Here is a 12354-nt window from a genome sequence, read left to right on the forward strand (position 1 = left end):
GGAGAGGTGCTCCAGCCCTTGGATCATTTTTGTGGGCTCCTCTGGACCCACTCCAACAGGTCCATGTCTTTCCTGTGCTGAGAGCTCCAGAGCTGGATGCAGGACTCCAGGCAGGGTCTCACCAGAGCAAAAGGGCAGAATCCTCTCTCTTGACCTGCTGGCCACACTTCTCTTGATGCAGCCCAGGATGCGGTTGGTCTGCTGGGCTGTGAGCGCACATCGCTGGCTTATGTGCAATTTTTCCATCCACCAGTACCCCCGAGTCCTTCTCAGCAGGGCTGCTCTCAATCCCTTCATCCCCCAGCCTGTACTGATAGTGGGGGTTGCCCTGACCCAGGTGCCGGACCTTGCACTCGGCCTTGTTGAAGTACCCATTGTTGAGAAGAATCACTAACTGAGCAATTGGAGCTAATCATCCCCTTGGTTGAGCAGATGAGGCACTAATTTTCCTTCCAGAAATAGGCAGGATTACCTGTTCGTACAGTGCCTTCAAGTTGGGTGATTTAAAATCTGAAGAAGAAACTTTAAATGTGGCTGTGCTGTTTGGAATAGGATATTGGCATTCCCGATTCAAGTAAAGAGTGTGAGGGTACGTAGTGAAGAATAAACGATGAAGACAAGTCCCTAGAGGTTGGAAAATGGTCACAACCAGTCCCAAGAGTAACTTGTTTGAAGAGCTTTGCGAGGGACTCCTTTGAAAGGGTGAGTGTATCAAGGCTTCACTTACATAATTGCTCTCCTACGTACGTGTGATGGCTTTGTTTGCTTGTGTGAGGTGCAGAGAAGAAAAGGAAATGATCCTTACCTGCAAGAAGTTTCTGATGCAAGGTTGTCCGGAAGATGTAGCATGCAGCACATCAGTATGCTTACTGCCTTGTTTAATATCGTTGACAGTCATCAAAAGTAATTTTAGTTTTGTGGGTTTAAAAAAAAATATTTGTAGACTAGAGTGCCTTGATTCACAGAACAAGCTGTATTTATGCTTAAGGCATGGGGGTTTTTCACAGAGGCAATTGCAAAACTATACAGAAATCTATTACTCCACTTGTTGATAGATCTACTGACAGGTGTGTAGTTGAGGAAAAAAGATAGCATACATGAGATTTGTGCGAGATGGGACTGCTCTTTGCTGACATCTGGCAGAAGATTTGGAATTTGGGGCAGCTGCTAGCGCCACAGAATTGCAAACAGCTTTAAGAGCTGAATGAAATGAAGATAAACGAGCTCCAGTTGGAAGCTGAATGGCCCTAAAGGTAGAAGCAGTAAAGAATGCTGGTAGTCTAAATGCTGTACAGACAGGCTTGCACGAGGTGGGTTTTTTTGTCCTATACATACATAAATGTTCATTATTCCAGGTTGCAGGCTCTATTATCTGTGTACTGAATAGTTTGAGTTTGTAAAGCTATGTGTTACTGCTTAAGTCCTTGAATTTGATGTTGGTTTTGTATTCTAGCTAGATTGGTGTTAACAACTAAGTGTACTGGATTGCTGTACAAATCTGAGTGCTTAGGGTGTCCATCTACATGACCATACCATAGAAACTGAGTCAAGGGACAAGACAGTGTGACTTAGAGGTCTTCAGAGTCTGACCAAGATGGGCAGCTTTGTGGGCGATCTTTATTTTTGTGACCAGTGATGGATTTTATTCTATCATGGATACTCTGCCTTAATTGAGAGCATTTCTTATTGCTGCACATTTTAGCAAGCCTGCAGAATGCTGGAGTATCCAGTTGCAAAAAGTAGATAGCCATGGTGTTTTCTTGGGCAGGCAGGTTTTAAGAGGTTAGTTTTCTGTGTCTTCAGGGACAGGAATAAGAAAAAATAAATTGGTGTTTAGAAATTAAGCCCAGTTTAGGAGTTCCACCCCCATTCTGTTCTCCACTGACTGCACAGGTGATTGATTAGATGTGAGCCTCTAATAATGCTGACCTTCTTGACTGTACCTGACCTAGAGCCTCGCTACTTCTGACTTCATGAAACAGCTATCATTTACAAAGCTTCTTTTTTTTTTTTTAATCCCAGAAGATAGCCCAATGGTACAGAAGAATTGGCTTTTTATAATATTTCCTTCTCTATCTCAGTATTGTGTATGTGAGTGGAAAGGGCAGACAGCAGTCTGAACAGGTATCCAGAAACCACCTTCTCTTGCAATGTTTCCATTAGAGGCTAAGCAACCAAGCGTAGTCAGCTGGGTGCAAGCAGAGAAGCAGACACCCAGCACCTGTGTCTGTTCTACTGCCCTTCAAGCTTCAGCAATTTTTCTATTAAAAGCTTTTGGTGTCACATTTCTTTGCTTCCACAAAAATGCTGGTCCATTAGCCTAATGAAAAGTTTCTGGATTTATATCAGATTTCTAACATATGTTTTTCTTTGTAAGGAACTTCATGTAATTTCAAGGGTGTATGAAGTTCTGTGCAGAATAACGTGAAGCACGAATGCTGTGTTAGTGAGGCAGCTGTTATGGGGTTTGGTAGTTCTTTAAGAAAATCCGACTTTCAGGAGAAGATTTTCCAAGAAATGCTCGATATTCTTTCTTGAGAAACTGCCAAAGACTCGTAAGACAATGGTGACTTCAAAGCTTTCAAAAAAATCCCCCCTCACTTGTTGTGGACTGCTGCTTCCTCCAAATTGTGTATGTTTTGTATTTGTGAAAAGGAGAAATCTGTCAGCTCTAGGTATTCCCACACAGCTGTCCCACCTGCTGCCTCCTGCTCAAGAAACGATTTTTGGTTATTGTTGTTTGCCTGGAACGGAGCTGATCCTGTCACTTCATTTAGCATGACTTGAAAATTTGCCATTTATTGCTGCTGCCACCAGCCACGTGCATCGTGTCTGCTACCTTGAGGGCAGACTTTCACCACTACTGCAGGTGGTGAGGATGGTTTCTGGTTTTGACATTGATTTGTCATAGCTTTCACAATTGTGTTTTTTAGGGAAGAAATAGTAATTGGTGTTACTTAGATGAATAAATCAAATTTTCGTAATCACCATATTTGTTTTGTACTAGTCTGCCACGGACTTGTGGAAATTAACCGCAATAACGTTTCACAAAATATGAAAACCTGAGCTGTACTGGCCCCCTGTCTGCTCTCCATTATTTCAGACTGAATTCGGTTGCAGTCTTCCTCGTCCTCTTGCCTTGTTACGTTATTTTGTTGTTTTGTTTTTTTTTTTTAATGTGGGTTCAAGAAACTTGCTCTCTTAATTCATGTTTATGGTTATTCTGGTATATTAATGAAAGTGCAGCTTCATTAACAATTTGTGCTGCAGTTATAGAATTTTCCCTTACTGAAGGTATACAGGTCTGCTACATGCTTTTGGCAGGGCTGTGCATTTATATCTACTTTGCTGTTGTCCATGGGGAAGGAAAAGGAAATACGAAGGATCAGGCCGTGGTGGGAGAAGTGGGCTTGGCTGATGAATTAGCCTCTGCAGTGGAGCGGCTGAGGTGCAGACGTGTCCTGCTTCCTCTGCTTTGGAGCATTAATGTCTGGTGCAGGGGTGGACTGGGCCTTGGGGACCAGTGGCATGGTCACCCCCGTGGTTAGATTGGCCACAGCTGCTCTCTCTGAGCCCTCCACCTGTGACCTGTGCATATTATCCTGTCTTTCCTTACAACTTTTTTACTATGATTCCTTAAACTTACTTCAATTTGTCAAGTTTTGTGTTTTTCTGCAAATACGAAGGTGCTTAGAACTTGAAGAGGAGTACTTGACAGGAGTGTTAGCTAGCAGTATTCACTGTAGTCCTCTCTGCAGCTGAGGCTTTCCAACAGTTTTACAAGAAGCTGAGAGGTAAAAGCACACATGAGCCGTTTGCCTGGATTTCCCCTTTTTCTCTTTGCTGCTTCACATTCATTATCCTTCAGAAGATCTGGATTGAATTTGTTCTTTTCTAGCCCTCTGGTGCCTTCCTAGTTCTTACTGACCGTTTATAAGCCATTGAGCCTGTTTGAGTCATCTCATCTGGTATTTTATTAATTACTTCAGTCTCTTTCAAATGTTTCATTGCCATACGGTCTGGGGAACAGTGTTGGGTCAGCATCTGAGAGGCCTTGGCTGCAGCTTCAGCTCTGCGGCTGGGCTGCTCGGTGCCTTTACAGGCCAGCCACGTCGTCCGACTGTGCCTCAGGCTTCCCCACCTTTAAAAGGAGAATGGTGAGCGGTGTGCAGCCTTCCAGTTCGTGCTGTGAAAAGATGTTTAGGCAAAATAAAAGAACTGGAATAGGCCGAACAGGTACCTGGTACCATCCTCCTCCTGTAACAGGAGTCTTCAGGTGTCGGGAACCTCTTGCGTCAGATGTCCAAACCTTGTTGTCTGATCCAGAAGAGCAGAGTAGTTAACAGATCAGAGTAGCATCTATTCCAGTGTAAGTTCTGCTCACCTTTCTAACAGTGGCTTACTGCTTCTCTTTTCTTCAGTATTTTGTAATTTTTGTAACCCTTTATTCTCATCACCCTACCACCCCCTCAAGTGCTGTTTATACTCCCAACTCCCTTTAGACTAAGTCAATTTGATGTTTTTTTCATCCTGCCAAAGAAAAATATGTGGAAATTTTAATTGACCTGAACCTTTCCTGTGCTATAAAATGAACCTATTTTGAACATGGAGAGCTAAAATGGCATTGTGCTGAACCGCATTATGGCCTTTGTCCAGCTACTCTATGAGTATATACAGAACTTAAAATTTTTATCTAAGCATTTTGTATCTGTGTAAAAGGATTGTGAATGTGTGATTAGGACAAACCCATATTTACTAATTCATCTGATGGCAGTTGTAGCTTTTGTGTCATCCAGATGTTTTGGGTAGGGTTAGGTGAGATGGCTTGGGTCAGTCTGGTGGCCTGCCAGCAGCTGGCCGGGCTTAGCAACATCCTGGTCTTTGGTTTGCCAGCCTGCCGAGAGCTGATTTAACTTGTGAACCCAGCAAAGAATAAAACACTGAATTGTTTTCTTTTGGGTTAGAGAGGTGCATTGGCTCAGTGAAGGGTCTGAGGAGGGTGAGAGTCTGGGCATGGCATTGGGCAGGACTGCTTGGCTGGGAGCTGGGAAGGAGCAGGAGGGGCCAGGGCTCCTCCGTGGGCAGCTCTGCTCTCTGGTAACTTCTTCCCTTGCGCAGGTTAGGATGCAGGTTAGCTCTCTGTGGTGATCTCTCTCCATCTTTGCAGATGCTACAGCATTACCGAGAAGGGCACTGACACCCAGCGAATCTGCAGCAGGAATGATAGATGCAATTTTGGCCCTGGGTTTCACCAGCTGTCAAAAAGAGCAGACAGAAACTCTGAAATTTTCAGAGTTCAGATGAGTCCTTTTTATTTGCCACTCTCTCTGCTCCTGTACTGGTTGTCTACCTCCACTTATGTTTTGCTTAGAGCTGGACGTGTTGGAGTCTGGTGGCCACTGCTATTTCTTCTCCATTAATACCCTCCCCAATTCATCAACGTCGTCTTTCTACTAGAGTGTCTTTAAAATTTTCCATCCTCTTTCCAGACCTGATCCTTCTTCTCACTGTGACAGATGTTAAGGTATCCTAATGCCCCCAGGTTTGCTCAATACTTGCTTAATACTCTTCTGTTGCGTTCTGTGACCTTACTTCGCTGTCTTCCAGATCAAAGTGATTTAGAGAAAGGTAGGGAGCTTGACTGATGTGCTACGTACATTATTTTAGAGAGGGTAATTGTAATAATTTTTAAGGCCCTTTCATAAAGGCATAATAAAGATATTATACTGGTGTTATGACAGCACCATAGTGAATGAGACTAGTGTCATACAGAAAAAATAATGTCCAATGCAGCATGCTGATGTTCAGATACAGATTAAAAAAGGAAAGGTCTGCTTTTAATTTTGTAAGTAGCAGACGCATGTGATCAGGGTGGCCAGTACTTCTTAGATCTTTGCTTCCAAAGGGAAGTGTGCGTGTGTAACCGAAAGGTTCAATATATGTGTATTAACAGAGTTTCTATATTACTAACTGTTAGTAATAATAATAAAAAAATCTCAGCTGTAGATATAGAGTGGTTTGGCTTGCACCTTTCCTCCATTATTTTCTTTGGCTCCTAAGTTTGGGTCTTTTTTCCTTGGTTCACTAAGTTTATTGGCCTGTCTGAATGTGTGTGTGGGCCGCTGGATCATCTAGTCAGAAGAACATTTATAGAAAGGTCCAAGCTCTGTAGTAGTTCCTTACGTTGATTATTTAGCGGTATCACTAGAACTGACTGAATTGATTACTATGTTTCGGATTTAATGGAAAGAACAGACTACTTCTGCATCCACTTTCAATGTCTGTACCTAACCAAAAACTACCTTAGTAACACAGCAGTTGTGGAGGTCCTTTTCTGCCTTGTGGTGCTGTCTGTGGTATACGGTGACTTCAGAAGAGCTCTTAAAACAACTTTTGAATTAATAAGGACATGGACCAGTATCTTTGTGTGTAGTGGCACTTCTAGACAGGGTGGATGTGTTACTTTTTTAAGTGTTCTTGTGTACTTCACGTGCAGGAAAATCAGATTTATTTGTAAGTAGGCGTGGCGTAGGTCTGCTGTGTAGAGCTTGGTGTCTTTTCTTCTGGAATTCCTGCCTCCAACCTCAGCTTTCTTGTTGGCACGTCTTGTCTCATAAAAAGATAAGATTTAATGAAGTTTAAAGAATAAAATAAATATAACTGGTTCCTTTTACATTTTTAGATTATGATGCCAATTGGGGAAAAAAATTACCTCTCTGCTAGTGTTTCTGGCATGCACTTGGGTGGGTTTCACTAGTGTCTCTCCAACCTTGATGGGTAGGATAATGCCGATTCATTGCAAAAGTTTGCCTGCGTTTTTTTTGTTCTCTTTCACTTGTGCCTGTTGAGCTGATATATAGGAGTGTGTGATCCCTAACTTTTCACTCCCCTCCTTCTCAGCTAACACTTCTTTTTATCAGTGCTGTTTTAAAAATTTTTGCTCCAAGCTGCTTGCTGTGTAAAAAAAATGTGTGGGAACGGATTAGTCAGGACATGGAAGAGCAATGCATGGTAAATGATATATCCTGCTGAAGACAGGACTGGCTTTATTCTGTCCTTAGGGAGGGAACTGGTATGTTACTACTTGGCACTGTTCTTCATAGTGTACTGTAGAACTGGTGATGCATTCACTAGTACATAGGCTACCTTGTGCTTCCTATTTTTCCCGTAGGCTTCTCAATAATTGTAACCTCAGAGTGAAAGCCAGGCAAAGATTGGCAGTACTCTTTTTGTGCCTCTGTTCATCTGGAAAGTTGTATTTCCATTCTTTGTGTGCACTACATGTGTTTTAACAGTCATTGATCAGCATATAAAAGTCATGGGGAATGGAAATGCAAATACCATGAAAAATAAACAGACAATAGCAGTGGGTTTTGTCAGAAATCCAGCTAGAGTGTCAAAAGGCAGGAGGAAAAAAGTGAATTAAAGTTCTAGTGTGATGTTTAACATTTGACATGTAAAACTAATGATCCTTGAATTAAAAAAGAAGGTTCAAAGCTGTGCCAGTTAATGAAAAATCCCACTGAATCACTGTTGTAGCTCTGCTCCCTTTTTAGGATAGAATAATTATGTAGCAGAAGTGTGCTGTGTACCTGGTGCAAAAGCTGCATGGAAACAAAACTAGCAAGCCAGTTTCTGAGGTTACTTTCGATGGATACTAAGCAGACATCCACATTCAGCGAGCCGTGGAGGTGTAGCCTGCCCCTAGCACAGCAAGGGCGGTGCATTCCTTGGTGTTCCCTTCATGCTTACAGGGCTCCGTGGGAAATCAAATCTCCCTTGCTTTTTTCAACCACTGTTTTTGCTGTAGCTTCTTCTGGACTTCCCAGTAGCATGTCATCATAGTCCTTGGCTCGTCGGTGGGATCAGGCAAGGCTCCAGGTTCTATAGCAGCTCTGGTCCCCAGTAGAAACCAAATACTTGGGCCATGTAATTGGGATCATCTTGTACCTCTTTGGCTTTCCTGCTTTGCAGACCCTTGAGTAAGGTGGCAGCTGCAAAAATGCCAGGGAATGCTGGAAGGACCAAATGAGGAGATGCTGGTATGGCCAGGGAGGGGAGGATGGTCAACCAGTGGTGAGTTGGTCCCACGTGCTCCCCTCACCATCCTCCCTTCTCTGGGAGCCCTGGCTGTGGCTGCTAACAGCCTGATTCATGTACATACATAAAAATTGGCATAATACCTTGAAATCTGTGTTCTGTTGTGCTCTGTTTCTGGTGTGGTCTCATTTCCTTTTCCAGGAGAAAAGGAATATTTTCCCATTGTGCAGTACTGTAGCCAGTCTATCAGCCCTTACCCCCAGCAGGTGATTAGCCTGTGTATTTTGAAAAGTATAAAGTTTGCCTGGTTTTCTTCTCTTCATATGAGACATTAAAAAAAAAAAAAGGTTATTACTTTGTATGAATGATCACATGGTTTATTAGCTATAATTATATATACTGTAATGTTTATGTGCAACAACTCTTATTTATAAGTGATATGGTCTTCTTTGCCCTTATTCTTTTATCAGATATAAGAAACGTGTTTCCCTAAACATGGGTGAAACAGAGCAGAGACCAACAGCAGGATCCCGGTTAGGAGCTCAGGAAAATGCTGGGATCAGTACCTTGGAGCATGGACAGAAACCACCGACGACACCTCCGGGAAAACTCATCTCCATCAAAATTCAGATGCTGGATGACACACAAGAAACTTTTGACGTTCCGGTAAGGATGTGGAGGTTGGGGTGGCTAAAGATTATTCAGTCATTTCTAAAAACGCGTGTTTTTAAACCAGTTCTCTTTTTATTTAAACTGTGATTCTTTGGCTGATGAATTCGTCTTGTGGAGAAAATGGCTGTTTTATCAGCATTAAATAAATGATGGTGCAATAGAGTAACATTAAACAGTGAAATGTAAATTACAGTTATTACTCTGTTTCTGTTTGAGCAGCTTCAGAAGAAGTGAAAGTCCTTGGTGTCTTTTTTTTTTTTTTAAATTCAAATATTACGTTAGTGGTTTCCTCTACTTTCTGAACAGTTGATGTATTCCTTGGTGCTGTTTTGCTCTTGATCCAGTAAACCATAGATCTGTACAGATTTTTTTATTTTCCTTTGGCAAGTCCTTAGTATAGTAACTTGAAATCATCGAAGTTTTGTCTAATTTGTATCGCTCTTAGAGGCACTAAGTGCTCACACACACCAGGGCAAGGAAAGAAAGCAAACTCATCCAAAGTTTTTCTGTACGCCACTGAAATTAATCTAGCTTTGTACTTGCCAAGCAAACAGAGTTACTACTGCTTTTGTGCATGCATGATCAGAAGAATTAGTCTGAATTAGTTTTGATACAAAGACTGATTCTGTTTTACACTATCTAGCTGTTAGTAACAACAAATGATTTTGACATGCCATGCTTAGATAATTAATACGCAAGGTTGTTGAACGCTGTTGCTGTTACGAAAGTGTACTGGAATGTATATTTCCAAAGTCCTCAGGGTTCAGTGAATAGGAAACTGGAAGCCTGAGTTCAAATTTCATCCTTTGTTGCTTGCATTTTATGTAGCTATGGTAACTTCCATGCCTTCGTTGGCTCAGTTGTCCCTCCTGTGAAATCGGGGGTTACCAGTGAGCTACATAGATCTGACACATACAGTGCTCTGTGAAAGCGCTGATGGTCACTGAAAAAATGTTATCTCTATATTAAACATGAAGGAATTCTGACAGGAAAATTCTCATTAAAAAAAATTGTTACCTGTTTATAAGGTTTTGGTTGTCTGTTTTGTGTGTGTACACATGGAAAAGCTTTTTTGGTCTGCTCTCTGCTGCTCTCTGTGACCCAACTACAACTGTGTGTTCAGTCTCAGATCAGTTGTAGTAGAAAGTAAGTTGTCTGGACAGACAGGTAGGTGTGAACTGGATTGTCATGAAGTTAAATGCTCATGTATGTAGCAACTTGTTATGCTTTTGTGCCCTTCAGAATGCCTATCAAATATCCATAGCAAATAGATTAAAATTAGCAGTCTTTAGGTAATCATCACTGTTCAAAAGTGTAGTTCTAGTTTAAATTGTCCAGTGCTAATGAAAATTGTGCTGCTTATCTTATATGGTACCATTATCCCTGTTATCCCAGAGACAACCTTTTTTTGCCCTCCACAGCTGCTACTTCACCATACTTTGGAAATGCGGTGCAAATTTATAAGAGTTAATTATTTTATTTAACTAACACTTGGTAGGAAGTATTTTGAGATCAGTTCCCTTTCATAAAATTGTTTAGAAGCAAACGAAAGTAATGTGTGGATGCAGTGCACGCATAGAACTCCAGCTTTGCTTCTGGGAGTTTGAGAAAACAGTATTTTTTTGATCTTCGATATTAGAAAACATCAGCATTACTTTTTGTTTTGGGACTTCAGCAACACCTAGAAGACCTGGGTGTTTAAACAACTCTGTGCTCAGATCACTTCAATATGATTATTTTCTGAGGCTTTTATTTCATAACTACCTCTATTCAGGGAAAGCCCAGTTGGCTTTAAATTCAAATCTTGTGGTGAAATTTGCAGGATGCTGAGATTATAAAGTCTCTTAAAGCAGTTCCCTGAGGCCTTTTGTCTTTAGGGTATGTGTAGTCAAATGGAGCAGTACACATCGTTTTCAGTCCGCAAGAATTTTTTAGTCCCATCTCACAAAACTGGAAAACTTCTAGTACATCTAAATTGAGATATTTATTCATGTTGGAAAACTCAAGTTCCCATTTACAAGCTTGCTGTTTTTAGCCAGATTGATGCAGTATACACAGAAAAAGAAAGTGACACCACTTGAACAAAATATTTTCGGAGCAGCAAGTGTGGCTGTGGGCAGAGCATGTTAAACATACATGCCTAAGCACATCTGTAGGCTTGCTTTTCAGTGGAGAATTAAAGGCTTTTTGCATGATTGAAGGTCTGAACTACTCTTTCCAAAACTTGAGCTGCCATGATTATGAAAATAACCTTCCAAATATGATACAATTATAAACTTGAGAAGGTTTTATGTTTCCTACAGTTTCAGGAATTTTGCTGGATCATCTTTTCTCTGTTAGCAAATGGGCCAAATTTTATTGCTGCTTTTAATGTGTCTTGTAGGCCAGTGTGAAGTTTATGTCATGCCAGTTTATTATTGCTCATGAAGTCTATGCAAAAATAGAAACAGACACTGGTTCTACTTCTTCCTGGATTTGGGGGAAGTACTGAAACTGTTGGGACTATCCATCCGTCTAGTTCTCCTTCCTTGCTACTCCTACAGTTTCTTTTGTTATAGGTTCACACACACACCCCATTAACTAAAACTGGAAAAAAATCTCATCTGTGTGGTGTTTTTCTTGGGCTTATTTTTGTTTTGTCTTAGAGTTGTTTTGTGTTTGGGTTTTTTTGTGTTTTTTTTTTGTTTTGTTTTTGTTTGTTTAAATGATCTTCCAGGAGGCAGGATTCAATACCTTTGCACTTAGGCAATCTTCTTTCTCCCATCGTATGCAAATGACTTGTTTTTATTAGAGCGAAATCCTTCAGATTTCTATGTTTGTTCTGTATATAATGAAATTGGAGAAAAACTTGCCCTACTTCTCCACCCCAGTGCTGCTGCTGTTTGGGCTGTTTAAAAGTGAAGTAACTGGTGTCATTTGTCCTTCTGGAGGAAAGTTGACTCTTTTGGCATTAGTGTTTTGGTGCTATATAACCATATCATGTCTGGCTCACTGTATTAGCTTCTCACAAGCCAAAACAAAAAAAAAAAGAAAGGAAAGAGAGATCCACATGGCTTCATATGGGCCTGTAAATGATGGGTTTTTTTCCAGGAAAAAAACCACAAAGTGTATGGAAAGAGTTTGTATGGGAGACTTGAAAAACACAAGCCACAATGAAGGTCTTTTCATCAGTCTTTGCAAATGCAATATTGTAAGAGGAAGAGTACATAAGAAAAATCTTGTATACTGCTTGCTGTTAACAAACAATATTTCATTATGGAATTTCCAAACATTCCTATACTCCAGAGAGCCAGTGAGAGCTTGAATAGATAAGCCCGGATCTTTAACATCCAGTTAGCTGGGTGCATGACTCTTTCCAAGCAGATACAGATGCTTGGGAGAGGCAGGAGAAATAAAAGGTTTATTACTTTGACTTCATATTTACTGCCTTTAACATAAAAAGAAAGTATAAAATTCATCAGTTACCTTTTTGAGCACATTTTTGTCTGTTCAGCTTTGAGAACAGAAATAATGTAGACTGTCCTTCCCCTTTATAAGTTATTCAGCTTTTTATGACTGAATTTCTGTACCTTTAGTTTGAGTCTGTCGTGAACTCTTAGGCAAGAGCTGGCTTCAACAGCGCTTTTAGGTGATTAGTGCCTA

At 41.0% G+C, this 12354-nt stretch overlaps 1 protein-coding gene across 3 annotated transcripts in view; it reads left to right on the forward strand.

Annotated features, from left to right (window-relative positions):
• FARP1 (FERM, ARH/RhoGEF and pleckstrin domain protein 1) overlaps nucleotides 1-12354 on the forward strand; it is a 221186-nt gene that overhangs the window by 37254 nt on the left and 171578 nt on the right. For all 3 annotated transcript variants that reach the window (XM_075424046.1, XM_075424062.1, XM_075424054.1), the window contains exon 2: nucleotides 8511-8706. In XM_075424046.1, the coding sequence (XP_075280161.1) occupies nucleotides 8536-8706 (171 nt within the window). In that variant the 5' untranslated portion in view covers nucleotides 8511-8535. The remainder of the gene's footprint in view (nucleotides 1-8510; nucleotides 8707-12354) is intronic.

The sequence above is a fragment of the Opisthocomus hoazin genome, chromosome 1, assembly GCF_030867145.1.
Source record: "Opisthocomus hoazin isolate bOpiHoa1 chromosome 1, bOpiHoa1.hap1, whole genome shotgun sequence".
NCBI lineage: Eukaryota > Metazoa > Chordata > Aves > Opisthocomiformes > Opisthocomidae > Opisthocomus > Opisthocomus hoazin.